Source organism: Rhinatrema bivittatum, chromosome 2 (assembly GCF_901001135.1).
Source record: "Rhinatrema bivittatum chromosome 2, aRhiBiv1.1, whole genome shotgun sequence".
Lineage (NCBI taxonomy): Eukaryota > Metazoa > Chordata > Amphibia > Gymnophiona > Rhinatrematidae > Rhinatrema > Rhinatrema bivittatum.
Window position 1 is genome coordinate 222,448,627 of NC_042616.1, and position 16,658 is coordinate 222,465,284.

At 42.2% G+C, this 16,658-nt stretch overlaps 1 protein-coding gene across 1 annotated transcript in view; it reads left to right on the forward strand.

The window, feature by feature from the left end:
• The window catches only part of PLEKHA8 (pleckstrin homology domain containing A8), a 103,996-nt gene that overhangs the window by 39,863 nt on the left and 47,475 nt on the right, over positions 1-16,658 (forward strand). The window contains exons 3-5 of the mRNA XM_029589207.1: positions 5,936-6,091; positions 8,367-8,491; positions 15,200-15,358. Of these exons, the coding sequence (XP_029445067.1) occupies positions 5,936-6,091; positions 8,367-8,491; positions 15,200-15,358 (440 nt within the window). The remainder of the gene's footprint in view (positions 1-5,935; positions 6,092-8,366; positions 8,492-15,199; positions 15,359-16,658) is intronic.

Sequence of the window (16,658 nt, forward strand, 5' to 3'; positions counted from 1 at the left end):
AGTTCTTTGGGTCAGGGCACATATACCCCCATTGCAATAGGTTCTACTGCCTCGCTGGTCGCCAGCCTCCCAGATTTATGATCGCTGCCTACAGATGCCCTGAACAGCAAAGGAGAGTTTGAACTGGTGGCTGGAACCCTGCAAAACCCTACACCCTCATAAAAGGTGTAGACTTAGAAACTCTTGACTGGGTCATGGTAACAATGGATGTCAACATGGTCAGGTGGGAAGCATATTGATGGGGCCAGATGACTCAAGGGAATTGGTCAGAAAAGGAAGTGCTATGGCCAATAAACAGGTTGGAGTTGAGGGCCATCCAGTTGGTTGGTGCTTCAGGCCTTCCTGCCAAGGCTAGAGGGGAAAGCAGTCAAAGTCCTCTCAGTGCCTTGGTGGTGGCGTATGTGAACAAGTAGGGGAGGTACATGCACTCTCAGATCTGTAGAGGAAATAAGCGAGTAATATTCATTTGGGCATAGAGAAACATTACCTAGGTGTCAGCATCTTGCATAACATGAAGAGAAAATATACAAGCAGACTTTCTCAGCAGGCACAAGCTGGACCCAGGAGCATGGAGCTCAGCTGCAGGTATTACAGTTAATAGTGGAAAGATGGGGGCTACCAGTGATGAACTTCATGGCAACTCAAGGCAATGCTAAGTCAGATTGGTTCTTCAGTTGACAGAAGGAGGCAAGGTTCACGGCCCAAGAGCAGCTTTCTGTATGGATACCCACCTTGGCTGTTTATAGGCAGTGATAAAGAGTATGGAAAATCACTCCTCAAAGGTGGTACTGGTGGTTCCAGATTGGTTGAGGAGACCGTGGTATGCAGACCTAATAAGGCTGCTAGCAGCAATACTCCTTCAACTTCCCAGACCAGGATTTGCTCTGGCAAGGTCTAGTACCAGTGAACGACACATCTCCATTTTGCAGCCTGGCCCTTGAAAGGACTCAGCTGCAAAGCAGAGGATACTTACAGATGGTAGTGGCAACTATGCTGAAAGCTCATGAGAACTCAACTTCATTAACCTATATTAGGGTTTAGAGATAGAATCCTACTGCTGGGAAAATGGAACTTCTGCATTAAAGTCAGATATCTCATGAATCCTAAATTTTCTACACAAAAGTCTAGCTAAGGGCTTAGCGCTCAATTATTTGAGAGTGCAGGTGACAGCCATATCCTGCTATAGAGGCCACATTAAAGGCATCCACGTTACCAAACATCCAGATGTGGTACACTTTTTCTAAGAGAGGTGAGGCAGATACGACAGCTCTTCGGTCGATCGTTCTTCATGATCTTAAAGACCTCTATCATATCCCCCCTCAGTCCTTAGAGCATTGGGAGGAGCATTCTTTGAGCCTTTGAAGCAAGCATACATCGAGGATCTGTCACTAAAGGCTACCTTCCGGTTAGCAGTCTGTTTGGCCAGATGCATTTCGGAGTTGCAGGCCCTCTCATGTATAGAGCCCTACTTAGTAACATTTCTGTCTTCAGTCACCTTTAAGTTGGTGCCCTCATACCTTCCAAAAGTAGTGTCTCGCTTCCATCTGAATCAGATAATGGTGCTGTCAGCTTTCAGGAGGAGGGAATGTAAAAGGAAGGAGAGTAGTCTTCATCTACTGGATGTATGCTGGTTATGATGTTAAAGTACTTGAAAGTGACAAACTGCTTCAGGCAGTCCAACAAGACTGTTCATGCTTTTTAGCAAATTACAAAAGGTAGAGGCATCCCCCAAGGCCACAATAACAAGATGGATAAAGAGACCCATGTCTTTGGTTTATATACTTTATGGTGGGCAAGTGCCAGGGGCACTCCATACCCACTGTACTGAAGCACAGGTGTCATAATGGGAAGAAGCATCTTCAGTTTCCCCACGTGAAATCCTCAGGAATGCCATATGATCATCCCTGCACTCGTTCTGCAAGCACTACAAGCTGGAAGTTTAGGCCAAGCAGGAATCAGCCTTTGGGATCGGGGGCCCATAGAGCAGCCCTGTCTTCCTGCTGTCCATCCTAGTGGGCAGCTTTTGTATCTCCCAAGAGTAATGAACTGGTCTAGTAGACGAAAAAATTTTCTTAGCTGATAATTTTCTTTCCTTGAGTCCTGCTGGACCAGTCCAGCTCACCCAGGAATATAAGGGCCATAAGTAGAGTTGCACAGGGTTAACACTCTCTCTCTTTCCTTCTTCCACCTTTTCATCCCTCCCCCCCACTCCTGAGGGAGAGTGACCTTAAGGGACCAAAAAAAAAGAGCAAGTCTAGTTGCTTTGACAGGAGGCTACTGGCAGGGGCCTGAGACCACTTTCCTTTTTATGACCAGAAGTGAGGTTATGAAAAAGTGTGTGCCTTCTGTCTCTGACAGCTGAGGAATAAGGAAATCCCCCAAGAGTAATGGACTGGTGTAACAGGACTCAGAGAGAGAAAATGATCGGTAAGAACAGTTTAACATAATTTTACCATCATTTGCACGGGGTGGCAAAAACAGATGACAACCCAGCAAATATGGGCCAGAAAGAGGTGCAGTACCAGCTGTCACCATCAAATGTGATTCCGGCTAGATGTATATGAGCCACTTGCAGGTCAGGCTTCCTGTGTGGGATGACGGCACTGTGGGAATGGAGGGGGAAAGTGGTCACCAGACAAAATCCAACCTTCTGCACTTCTGATTCACAATAACGTAAGCAGATATCTCCATATTGTAGCCTGCATGGGGATGGATGCAGTTCAGTAGCTTGCAGCAGCCTGAACATTTTTCCTGAGTGTGCAAGTCAGAGAGCCCCATGCCAAGGAAGAGAGAGAGGGCTCTGCGACGTCATTCCACACGCTTTGTGCTGTGCGCTGAGCGCATGACAAAACCCAACAAATCCACACTTTCATACCCTGCAAATGTTACAGCTTGGTCACTTTCATGTTTTTAAAAGATTGTAAAGAAAATAGTAAATGTTTAATTCTTCTAATGTGCGCCTCTACAACACTTTCTTCTTCTCTCTTACTTTATGACGCTATCGCGCAGCTTTGTCACACTGAAGTTAATGGTTAGTCCTGAAGCCTTGGGAGTGTGGTGTGTGGTGGTAATGAAATGTGGGGGTCCCACATTTCATTACTGCACCAGGTATATCTACCCTTCTCTCTCCCGTCCTACCCTCTGTCTTTCACCTTGCTCTCACCGGTTTCTCTAAGATGCAGCATTCCCGCCTCCCACACCCTCCTGACTGGCAATGGCTCATCTCCAACACAGTAGCTGCCAGAGATTAGAGAGGCAGCCATGATGGGAGTGGGGAAAGAGTCTATGCTGCCTCCAGCTGGTGGCCTCAGGAAAGTCAGTCTGCTTTTAGATCAGTGAGAGATTCACCGCTGTGGAGCCTGGTATGTTTGCACTGGCATATCTGTGTCTGAAAAGTACAATGACTTTATTAAAACTGGATTGGGAATGTGACGTGGATAAAACACCTCTATGTAATATACACAGTTGGTTAGGCTGAAAAGAGACCAGAAGTCTGAAGTCCAGCTTACTTCAAATCACCTAACAGGGCTCTCTTCTTACAAATCTAGTGCAAAGTGAGAGAATACTCTCCATTTGTAGTCTGTTCTTCAGCAGAAAAAAATGTCTTCCCCATCCCAAGGTACATTATAATAGGCTCATGTGAATCTTCTTCATAATTTGTATGTTGTAGGTAGTCTAAAAATCTCATGAATTTTCACCTCTATTTTCAAAATCAAACATGCTTTCACAGGCTCCTTGGCTCACTTCCTGTTCCTGCTCAAATAACTTTCTTGTCTAGGGAATGGGTACGGCTGAGAAAACAGAAAGAAATCCCTCCTTCCAGTACACCCTGTAAAGTAGCTACAACAACACACAAGTTTTTTAATTTACAGTTCTTTTATGCTGGTCTGAATGTGATCCATATTCAAAAGCCATTTAGATGGGTAACTCGAACATTATCCTGCTAAATGGAAAATTTGCCATATTCAGTCACTTATCTGGCTAGAATTTAGTCATATAACCCCTAAATCATCAAAATGCTATAATATCGCATGGATAACACCCGCGGTAAGAGAGAGGGGCGGTAACATAGCACTTCCTATAGGTAGTATCGCAGCGCACAAAGTGCTGAGAGAGAGAGACTATTTATAAGGCCTTCATAGTATTCAACTATTTATATGCCTATAGGAGGGCCGGCTACTAGCTCGGTGAAGATTTGACGTCATTTGGCATGAGGAAAGTCTACTATGTTATCTCACCCAGCAAGCTAGGCCGAGATAACATAGTAGAAATCTCATCTTTGTGAGACTTTCCTCACTCCAAATGACGTCAAATCTTAACCGAGATGTACTGTGCAGTTTGTACGTCTCACTCTGCATGTAAAATTGGCCCCTAAACCACCACCACCACCTCACCTCGAGTTATTAGCTGGCCCTCCTATAGAAATATAAATAGTTGAGTACTATGAAGGCCTTACAAATAGTCTCTCTCTCTCTCTCTCTCTCTCTCTCTCTCTCGATCGAAATGGGTAATTGCACAGCTTAACGCCAGAAAACAAGGTATAGTTATTTACAGTGTTAAAACCATGTGGTAGTGTAACGCATGCTATCGCACTGTGCGATATTGCCTTTCATTTTAATTAATCCTGCCCAATTCCACCTCTTCAAAAAATTTGCATTTGCTTCATATTATCGCATGCATGATAGCATTAATGCATGCTTTAATGTGTTATCACATGCGTTAACTCCATAACACATTTTGATGAATGACCCTGTAGATTAGGGGTAATCTGGTTACCTGGATAAGTTATCCATCTAACTCTGGTTGGTCCATAGGGTTGTCCTAAAATTAGAGGATAATCTTATCCTGCTAACTAGCTGAGCTGCACAGTGGCCGAGTATGGACATCAATGTCTCAGTTTTCAAAGTAAATAGTATATTATCAAGTCACTAATGTCAACCTTGCACTACTTTCTGTGTCTCTTCCCTTCATGTTACTTCAGTTAGTATGAATGTGCCAGTTTGGTTTTACTGAGGGAAAATGACTATTTAAATTTGCTTAACAATAAGTGTCCTGGTCTTGCATATAAAAAATATATTCATAATGCAGCCATCAAGAATGCTTCTTGCAAGCTCATGAATTGTGTGTGATTGTTCTTCAGACTGTGAGGAGTGTAAGCACAGCTAAAGAGAGCAGGGAGGAAGATTACACTGTGTTGGATTGGGATGGGGCTGCTGTGGGCACTGAGTGCATTCTGACTCATGTTCCCATGCACTGTGTAATCCTTTCCTCAGCAGCACCTGTGCCTCGGCCAGGTGTGGAGAAAACAGGTGTGGTGGTCATGGCAGAGATGGTGACTAGGGGAAGGAAGGGTGATAGCTGAGCAGGGGGATGGCGAGGTAAGAGGATGGCGAGGTAAGAGGAGCTTGAGTGGTTGTATGGAGTTGCAATTGAGATTTGGGAATAGTTCTCGAGGGTTGTCCTAATTTCCTGTATTAGACATTCTAGCTTATGATAAATTGTAGTGTGGCCCAGATCTTCAGTCTTTGTACAAAACAGGACAAATATTTTTTTGTTCTGGATTAATAAAATGGCTGGAAAACTTGACTCTGTGGTAGTATGTTTATATTTATTAATACTTGATTAATCACAATTAATTACAAATGTAAAACAAAGCGATGTACAAATAAAATACACAAAGCTAACAAAGCAATATATATATAAAATAAAATTAGTAATAAAAACTACAAATCAAATCTAAAAAAAAACCAAACAAAATACAATTAAAAAACAACTAAATACAGATACAGTTTGTCAGAAAACACTATAGGCGGTATGAATCCAAATTTACTTACCAGATATATTCAGAATAGCCCAGGGTGGTCTCTTTGTACTAGTAAGAGTACTGAATTAATATTGACACTGTAATTTTGACTGAGGTCTGTACTGTTTATAGTTCACTCGGCAGATAACACTCGAATGGATCTGACCATTCCTGGAGAGCAATGTTTCTATCTGAAGGCCAGAAATGCAGCAGAAAGGCAGAAGTGGCTGGTGGCCCTGGGCTCAGCAAAGGCATGTCTGACCGACATCAGGACAAAGAAAGAAAAAGGTAACAAGTCTGCAAGAGAGCTTTCCCTGGTGGCATGAGCTGTCCGCATGCAACGTTTCATCACCACCGACACTGGCCATTATGCTAATCCTTCCGGAAAGTTCATGTAGCTAAAGTTCACAAAAACGTAACCGTTGCACTATTAATAATAGTGATTTATAAGAATTAAAAATTCTAATAAGTGCAACGTGTATTTTTTTCTTTACTGGATACAAGCACATTTAAGGGCCTGATTCATCAAGATCTCTTCCCAAAGACAGAATGGGAGAAAAGCCTTCGTGGATCAGGAATTATGGGGGAGGGGGAGTTGTCGTATCTGTCGGCCATACCTGACAGGAATCTATTCCCACCTCTAGTGTAGCCCATCACATTCTTAGATTTCATTTTTAAACATATGTAGCTTTTTGTGTTGCTTTTGCCTTTATTGGTTGGGAAGAATAAGAAATCACTCTTCATAAAGTAGCTAAGGTACACAATTAGGAGCATGCAACTTGAGCTCAGGAAAATTATAGCAAAACCAGATCTGAAATAAAATCCCTAAGGGAGAGAATGTGCCAGGTTTAGATTTTCCAGCAAATGTGCGTAGGTAATAAAAATAGGTCAGTTTTGTGCTGATGGGGACAGAAATATGCTCCTTGTTTCTTGGTTCATGGTAATAAGATAACTGTATAAAGAGGATTTCTTATGTTCTTATTTTTCCATTTTTTTTTTATAACCTGCCATCTAATTAAGAAGCTCCAATTCTTCGCTTGTGACGTCTCTGTCCTTAAAACACCAGAAGATGGATTTGCAATTACTTAGGGATCTCATTCATTTATAAGGAAGGCTTGCATGGGGTTTGGCCATATTACTTGTGTTTGAACAGTTGATGTATGACACTCTGTAAATCATTAGATACCAATAACATTTTTTGCTTGTGAAATGCAGAATATAAAAGTAAAGGCAGCAACTCCGCTCCTTCCCCCATGAAGAGTGTGGTCATATCTTGTTCCCTAGGAGTGGCCTAGTGGTTAGAGCAGTGTTTTCCAGCCTTTTCAAGCCCAAGACACACCTACATTAACAAAAAATAGTGTGTGGCACTCCAACCTCCGGGGGTAGGCAGAGCAGACATGGAGAGGACTTGTATGGTCAAAGGAAGAGCTAGGAAAGCACTTAAAGCCCCATCAATCTCTCTTCCAAAATTTAAAACTAAGGGAGAGAAGATGGAGACACACATGAACCCATTATAATGGGCCAGTTGCCTCTATATTCAAGTGCAGGAGAAGGGAGAAGTTGGAGCCAACTTTTACCACTGATTGGGGATGCTAAACACAATAAAAAGTTCCCCCTCGCTGGACACTTTGAAGGAGTTTATTCAGCATTGGGTGTGCTCAGCATCCAGTGCACCCACAGAGCTGGCACCTATGCAGCTTGGCTGCCACATGTGGCTTCCAGAGTTCCTGCAATGCTGCTGCTCCCAACACTCAGAATGAATCAGGTCCAGTGCTTAGTGCGCACTCCCTCCATCTCACTCAGCGTGAGGATAAGACAGAGGCTATAAGCACTCCAAGGAAGAGGTTCAGGGGAGAGAAGAGGAGGAGGAGGTGGTGCACAAAGTAGAGCCCAGCTATCCATGCCCTGCAAGCTGTCCATTAATTCCCACCCGCCAGGGCTCATGCTGTAGCTAGGAAGAAGAGGCAGGCATGATTACACATGTTCTCAGAAAGGAGCTCCCACGTGTTTTAAGAGCCACGGCTGGTATCTCTCTTGTTGCTGTGCAATGCCGAGAGTAGAGATGGCCTGGGATCTGAGCATCAGGCAGTGGTGACTTTTTTTGTGGCACACCTGATCGTGTCTGAAGACCCAAAAGTGTGCCATGGCACGCTGGTTGGGAAACACTGTTCTAGAGACTGCATCCTTATTTTCTAAAATCTCTCAATTTAAGCTTTATAGTGCAGGCTGTGCACCACTTTGAATCTCCTTCACTACCTCCATTTCCTTTTGTCAATGTGGTTTCCAGAACATGGACATAGCACTCCTTCCTAATAGTAATCCCTGCCCTTGGGCATATGACTGACCTCCTTCACTGCTTTAGCACACTGACTGGCTACCTTGAGGTCATCAGAGATGATGACTCCCCAGCCCTCAGGTCCCTTTCCTGTTCAGTGACTGCTGATTCTTTCCTTCTTGGCTGGGCTGATGAGCTAATGGATTAACCAGATAAATTGCCTCATAGAAGATAACTTCAAAGCCTAATCTGTGTCTCTGTTTTTTGTTGTTTTTTTTTTCTTTAAAGAGTTTAATAAAAACACACTGACCTTGAAAAAGAAAATGTCAGAACTAAGACTGTACTGCGACGTCCTCGTTCAGCAAGTGGAAAAGGCAAAGGCAGCTTCATCCGCCGATGTGCCCGATCCTGAGGTGGTATCCAGTTTTTTGTTCAGTTACACAGGCAGGTGAATACTTGAGCAGCCTGCCACCCTGAGTTATAAAACTGAGCTGTGCTGCTGAGAATGTTCTGAGGCTGAAATATCATCATAGCTGCCAGCAGCAGTGTAGCGATGCCTGGGCAAAGTTTTGTGCGCAAGACAGCAGCGATGCAGGTTACGTGGGCATGCGTTGTGTTGGCTCGTGACAGGACTGCGGATGTAGAATGCAGCTCGGCAGCTGCCAGAAACTGCTGTCCTGTTATGAAACCAAGCTTGCAAATGGAGCGTTGTGTATGGGAGCTAGTGATTACCTGACTGTGTGTTAAAATTACACTTGTTGCACAGTCATCCAAGCTCTCTCTTTCCAGGCAATACTAAAACAGTTGTTTTTAAAGATTTCTTTCTTACCAAACAAACTATTCTTTTTTTTTTTTTTTTTTTACAGTTTTATTAAAGACAAAATACAGCATAATACTGGTGTGATCTGTCCCCACACACAAATCTTAACACAATGACCAGACCAATTTTGAACCCTAAAATGTCTTTTGCAGATGTATATATATCCAATTCCCATCCCCTCCCCATTGCTCTCGCCAATCAGAAGCATTATACAGAACATGAAATATTAAATGGTAAGTAACCAAGGTCAAAGAATTATCCAGGATCAGATAATGGAAACATACAATGATCCCAAACTCCAAAGAAAAAAAGGAGAAAGATGATTACAAATAACCAGAATAAAAGAAAGAAGGAAAGTAATGAAAAGCCACCAATTAAGCCCTTATATCTCCCGTTGGAGTGTGTGCATCGAGCCATTTTATATAGAAAGACCATATTTTATCAAACTTTTGTAAAGAATGATGTTGTAAGTGGTGATCTTGAACAAACGGTATACCAAATTCACTCAAGCCAATAAAGTTGGAAGCGATGGAGCTAAGGAGATCTCCAGCTACCACCAAAATCTTTTGTGCCAGTTTCTGTTGAAACAAATTCCCTTCAGCAAGCGGGACATGCAGTAAAGCTTGAGTGGGAAGCAAGGTAAATTTCAGATCCATTATTGCTTGTAACCAATTAGACACCTCCTGCCAATATGATTGAATAAAAGGGCATTCCCACCACAAATGAAAAAATCCCGCACCCTTTCCAACAATTATCAGAGGTACATAAAGAAAAGCGGTACAGCTGGACTGGGGAGCAGTACCAATGTAGAAGCAACTTATACCCATTTTCTATGAGATTAGCTGCAATGAGACCCTTACCAACAGACTACATCTCCACTCCTCCTCAGGTAATGTCCTCCTCAAATCTTGTTCCCATGCCTTAATATATCCTGGTCTAGATGGAAGGTCTTTATTATTTCGAAGTGTATAGCATTTAGACAGTACCTTTTGTTGCTTATCTGCAGTTCTACAAAATGATTCAGACGTGGAGACTCCTTGAGTCAAAGATCGCTTAATCCCTTTGCCACATAGAAAATGCTGAATCTGTAAATATGAAAAAATCTCCCTATCCGGAAGGTCATAGGTTTGCTGGAGCTCCCCAGAATTCAAAATACCCTGTGCCCCCCAAATATGCTCAAACTTCTGAATCCCCTTTTGTTTCCATAAAGAAAATGATGACGAGGGCAGATCAGGAGAAAATTCAATATTATCAAACAACGAAGTACTAAGATAGTAATCTCGTTCCCCTGTTAATGTAGGCTTCCAAGTTTTCCAAATCCTAAGAGCCTGAGACACTGATGGAGGGACCCGACTCAGCGGTCGCCACGTCTTTCTGGGTTGCCATACTCTCACCAATAAAGGCATACTACCCAGTGCCGCCTGTTCTAAAGTAGCCCACATCTTAGGCAGCTGACTTTTTGTGCCAATCCAGGACTACCTTGAGGTGAGATGCTGCATGATAACAGATTAAATTGGGAACTCCCAGACCCCCCTGAAGTTTACATTGATAAAGATAACAACTAGCATCCCTAGGTGATTTCACTTTCCAAATGAATTGACTAATTATCCTCTGCCACTGCTTAAGCATTGGGGTAGGTAGCACTAGGTGCAGTGTTTTGAAATAAATAATTCAATCTGGGCAATACATTCATTTTAATGATTGCTATCCTGTCTAGCCAGGAAATGTGATACCTATTCCACTCCTCCAGATCTTTATAAATTTGAGCCAATAGGGGGTGGTTAATTCAGCTGAAAATGGTCCTGAAGATCCCCCAAATGTATCCCCAGATATTTTATAGAACTAGAGGACCATTTAAATGGAAATTGTGTCTTTAATAATTGTAAATGAGTAGCTGGAGTGGTAAAATTAAACATTTCTAACTTCCCCCAATTGATAGTGAATCCTGATATTGCACTAAATTTTGCCATCTCCTCCACTATGGCCAGAACCGAATCTACCGGGTTAGAGTAAACAACACATCATCCACAAATAATGACATCTTAGATGAGAAGTCTCTCATCTGAACTCCCTGAATATTAGGATTGGCCCGAACTCTATTGGTAAAATGTTCCAAAAATATGGTGAAAAGTAAAGGTGTTAAGAGACATCCCTGCCTGGAGCCTCTTCTGACCTCAAATAAATCAGAATATCCCCCATTAATCTTGATGCATACCTTAAGATTATCATAATGTTTATGAAGCCATTGTATGAAAAAGGAACCAAGTTACATGTTTTTTAGAGTTTTAAAAAGAAAGAGCCAATGAACTAGGTCAAAAGCCTTTTTGGCATCTATAGCTAATACAGAAATGGGTCATTCCTATTTCACTTTCACCAGATAATGTCTATAATCTTTTGCATGTTGTCAGAGGCCACACGGCTTGCGTCAAAGCCTGATTGATCAGGATGAATGATTGTCAGCAGCAAAGAATTTAGTCTTTCCGCCAGTATCTTAGCAAGCAATTTTAAATCTAAATTTAACAATGAGATGGGTTGGTAGGAGCCACATACCGCCGGATCACATCCTGGCTTAGCCAAAATTGTTATCCAAACAATATTAGAATGTGGAGATAAAGTATAATCCAATCACAAGGAATTAAACATTCGCATTAATGGAGGAGCCAATAGATCATCAAAAGCTTGATAAAAATGTGCTGTGAATCTATCGTCCAAGAGATTTTCCAGGTTTGAGTTGTTTAATTGCATGAATTACTTCCACTAAAGTTATCTAAGTGTGAACATTGTATTTCCGACAATTCAGGTAAAGAGACACCAATTAAATAGTATCTATGGCTTCCGATGTGATTGAGGAGTCACTACTGTATAACCCCGAATAAAAACGTAAAAGTCTAATTTCCTGATTTGTGGTCAATATATTCCCCTTCTCATCTTTAATTTTAATCACCTGATTTTGAATACGTTTTTCTCGCAATTTGTTTGCCAATAACTTGCTGGCTTTATCACCCTCAGAGTATTGCTGATTTACCAACTCCATATTATGGGCAATTTGAGCTGTGTCCATCTCTGCTAGGCACATTCTACATTTGGATGATACCTGATAATCCTGAGGGAAAAGCGAAGCTTTATGATACCTCTCTAAAGAGAATAGCTGCCGTAATAGCTCCCGCCTCTCATGAGTCAAACTTTTTTATTTTAAGTTGCCCTAGCGATGAAATGAGCCTTAAGGCAATCCCAAATAGCCATTGGTGACATATCTGGGTTATCATTTATATCAAGATAGATTGAATGACAGTTCTGATTTGATCTAAAAAGTAATCATTGGCAAGCAAGCTATCATTCAATTTCCAGTATAATTGCCCTATGTCATAATTATGAAAAGACATTGATAACCATATTGGGGCATGATTGGACCACGTTATAGGGTCAATGTGGGAAGATGAGACTCTGTTAATTAGTCCCTTGTCTACTAATAGTAAGTCTATTCTAGAATATGATTTATATGGACAAGAATAGAAAGTGTAATTTCTAGAGCTTGGGTAACATGATTGCCACACATCAATCAGGTTCTCCTGAGATAAAAGATATTTTAGACCATGCCAACCGCACTGGGTTTCAGTACCTATTCCTGAAGAAGAGTCAATGATGGGGTTTAAGGTAACATAAAAGTCTTCCCCTACTATGACTGATCCAATAGATTTTTCCCTTATGAGGTCAGATAAAGTGTGGAAGAGAATTTGTTGTACCTGTGGTCGTAAACAGAAACTAATGTGTAGAACTACTTTTCTACTTTATCACCAAAATAAATCTACCCCCTCCCCCCCCCCCCCGGGTCTTTATAACAACTTTAAAATTAGAAAATGAAGTCTTTCTGAAAGACAATACCTACACTTGTATATTTAGCAGTTTTGGAATGCGCCATCCAATATTGTAAGGGGAATTTAAAAAAAACGCGTTAAGCATTTGTGTCTGGCCCGGAGATGTGTTTCTTGCACCAGAGCTATTTTTACTTGTGACCTACAAATGTAAAAAAAAAAAGGATCCGTTTCTGGCCTGTATTAAAACCTTTTACATTTAAAGAAAATATTTTAAACCCCGCCATGATGAAAAGTTAACATGATAAACATTGTGTGAAAAAAACAAGTGCAAATACATCATAAAAAGAACACCCTCCAGGATCGCACAAATAACCTGCAAACATCACACATAAAAACTGTCAGCTCACCCTCCCTTAGCATGAATCTTTGACTTCAGTATATGGCATAAGGAACACCCTTTCCCCCCAAACCCTCATATTCCACACCTTATGTGATCTGCCCATGAGGACTGACAGATCACGGTATAATGCAGGAGGAGACATAATCATCGGGTTCCCGCTAGCAGCAACATTTAAAGTAAATGATGACTATTAGCTTATCAAAACGTAAGAACGCTAAGAAAATATAGAATCTCAGGTGACAAACAAGCCTTCCAACCCCCATTTCGATCATCTCAATGATTGAGACCAACTATGAGGGTTAAGTTGAAGAAAGAAAAGAAATAGTCTTAGTTCTCAAGTTGCCTCCTTCGTTGTCATGGAACTAACAGAGTTCCTCCTCACTCGTCTTCCTCCTTTCCTTGTGTGATGCCAGCAGCAGGATTCCTCCCTGCTTGGTGCTGATGGTGGGTTATTGGAGGCACCAGCTACTGGTGGCAATCCCATCTCCTGAAAAGTCACGTTAGCTTCGGTGAAGTTCTTGATACGATGAGAAACTTCCTTGAAAGAGAACTTAACCCAAAGGGATAGAGCTACCTATATTTAATGCACTCCTTGCGCAACTGAGTGGTGACCGGCCGAAACTCCATTCTTTTTTTATTGTCATCGGAGAAGGTCAGCAAATACCGAGACTTCGTGCCCATTCCAATTCCAGGTAGGTTGTTTACGGGCAAGATTATGAATCTCATCCTTCACAGTAAAACTATGGAAGCATACTATAATGTCTCTGGGTTTATTATTTGACCATCGTCCAAGAGAGCGATGGACCCATTCTAATTTAATGAGGAATGTTGAGGAGGCCTCCGAAGACATGGCAGAGTCAAGAATTCTTCTACATATTGTGTTACCACAGAGTCACAATCTTGGTATTCCAGGGTCTCAGGTACCCCACGGAATCGCAAGTTGTTGTGCCAGGTCCAATTTTCAGTATCCTCTAGTTTCTCAGCTAGTATGGTGAATTCTTTCAGTAGGGTCTGATGTTCCGTATGCAGATGGGATAAATCCTCACTGTGAGAATCCACACTAGTATCTGTTTTGTCGACCTGTGTATCCAAATCCGCAATGTCCTCTTTCATCTCACCCACAATTTCCAGTAGCTCCTGCTTATAAGTTTTAAAGTCTTGGTGAAGTTTGCTCAATCAATTGCGATGTTTGGAACGGGTAGGTAGATTAGAATCCACACTCCTAATGTAGCTGCCGGGCACTTCCCTCATCTGTACAGGCCGCCACCGCCATGTTAGAGGAATTGGTCTCACTATTGGGCTCTGTTTTCTGATACGAAAACTGCCGAAAATCTATTGATTTTTGCTTAGTGGACATCAGAGAGTGTCACCAATAAAAATTTTGAGGTGGGAGGTAGAAATAATCACGGATGCCCGAGTTTTTAAAGCAATTTGCTGTCCAGGTGTGGGAGTCTCAGTTTAGACAGCCGATAGCTCGGTGATGTCATTTCCTCCCCAAACAGACTATTCTGTAATTACATGCTAAACCTCTCCTAGGTGTGCGCTACTGCTGATTGTACTGTACTTGCTAGGTGAATGTAAAATGCTCAGCTTAGTTTTGTGCCTCACACGTGCCCAGGGTGTATGTTAATTAATTATGTCCCACAGCATACCCAGCCACCCAATGTTGTCCTTCATGAAGATTACGATTTCTTCCCCCTTTCAGCGGCTGTGAACCCTGCCTCCACAGTATCCACAACCCCAGCCAACCCAGGCAATGGAAGGCCCTATCCAGGAATTGAACTAAGGACCCTACTGTATGGCAGGGCACCGCACAGCCACTGAGCCATTTAGCCAGCCCACCATGGTTTTGAGCAATATGAAATACTTAGAGCTTTTCCCTCTTGGTTTGTATTTGTTTATTTGTAATACGCTGGTACAGCTGTGTTTCAGATTGTCAGTTATGTGCATGTAATGCTTGGTATTTACAGATACATTTCTGTGGGTTTCGTACTATACCAAGATCAAGATTCAATAAATTCTTGTTTTAAAAAATAAACAAACCAGTAGAAGTTGAGGATGTGTCTGAATCCAGTTAATCTTGCAGGAGACGACTGGTATGGGCCTGCTCCTGACGGCAACCTGCAGCACTTTCTTGAAGACGCTGGAAGAATGCATGCAAGTGGCAAACGTGGCCTTCACCTCCGAGCTCATAGACAGCGGCACTCCACCCACGTCCCCCCTCCAGCTTGTCCAGCCCAACAAGGTATAATGAACCACAACAAGTCTTAAATCGCAGCACCAGCAACAGAAAAGGCATTGCCAAAAGTTCTGCCAGAGGTCTGAAAGAGGGTCTGCTGGCTCTCTGTATGGGTTGTGTATTTTTGAGCAGCGTGCGGAATTCCACCTCCGAGTTAACTTTAACACACACAGAACACTTTTTTCCAGCTCAGTAAGAAATATTCTACTCTCTGGATTGCTTTCATTAACTTTATTTGGCTTGGAATACGTTGCATTTGACCTTTTTCACAGGAGGAGTAAATCCTAGTGAGTCTGGCTTTACAATGTATAGAAAGATCTGAGCCTCACAGTGCATGAGGTGTGCATGTATTAGAGCAGGGGGGTGGAGCAAACTTTTTTTTTTTTTGTGCCTTGGCCATATTGCAAGTTATTGAGCGCAATGAGGGCCGGAGGGCATGGTGTGGTAGGGCGGGGTGGGATCTCGATATAGTAATTCAATCTCCACCACTTGTTGCAGGCATTTCAGTATCCAGTAGGCTTAAGCGCCATCATTTTTAGCATCCAAGGAAGCCCCTTGAATGATGGGTCCCTAGCCTCTGTCAAAGTCAGAAAAACCTTCACCTCAACAGGTACAAGGCATTTTCCCAACTAGCAGACTATCTAACCTCGGTCACAAATACAGGCCATAAATATAAATAGTAAGGTAGAGACAAAGTGGACTGGAAACCACTAAAAGTCAGACTCATATGCAATGCAATAAATCAAAAACAGAAATATCACCATTTCTTATAAAACAAAGTCAAGAAATATAAATCATTCATAACAGTGAAGAAACCATACTAATTAAAAGCATATTTCAAAAGAGATAGCAAACAGAACACCACCTAATAATTAAGAACAATATGGATAAAAAATGAAACTTTAAACATTTCCCCCAAATCAATCAAATATTTCAAAACAGCAGACATATCAAACACCCAATAATTAAAACTAATAAGAATAAAAAAATATTGCCCCCCCCCTCCATATCTGGAAATGTTTCATTTCCAGTCACCCTGACATTGTAGACACTTTTTCACAGGCACACACACAGGCAGACTCCCAATCTCTCTCTTGCTCTTGCACAGGCACACACGCAAGCAGCTCCCAATCGTTCTCTTTCACAGGCAGACACATGCAAGCAAGCTCCCAATCTCTCTCAGGCTCATACACAAGCAGGCTCCCAATCTCTGTCTCACAGGTGCAGGCACATACAAGCAGGCTCCCCATATCTTTCTATCTTTCACAGGCACACTCACAGGCACGCTCCCAAACACACAATTGTA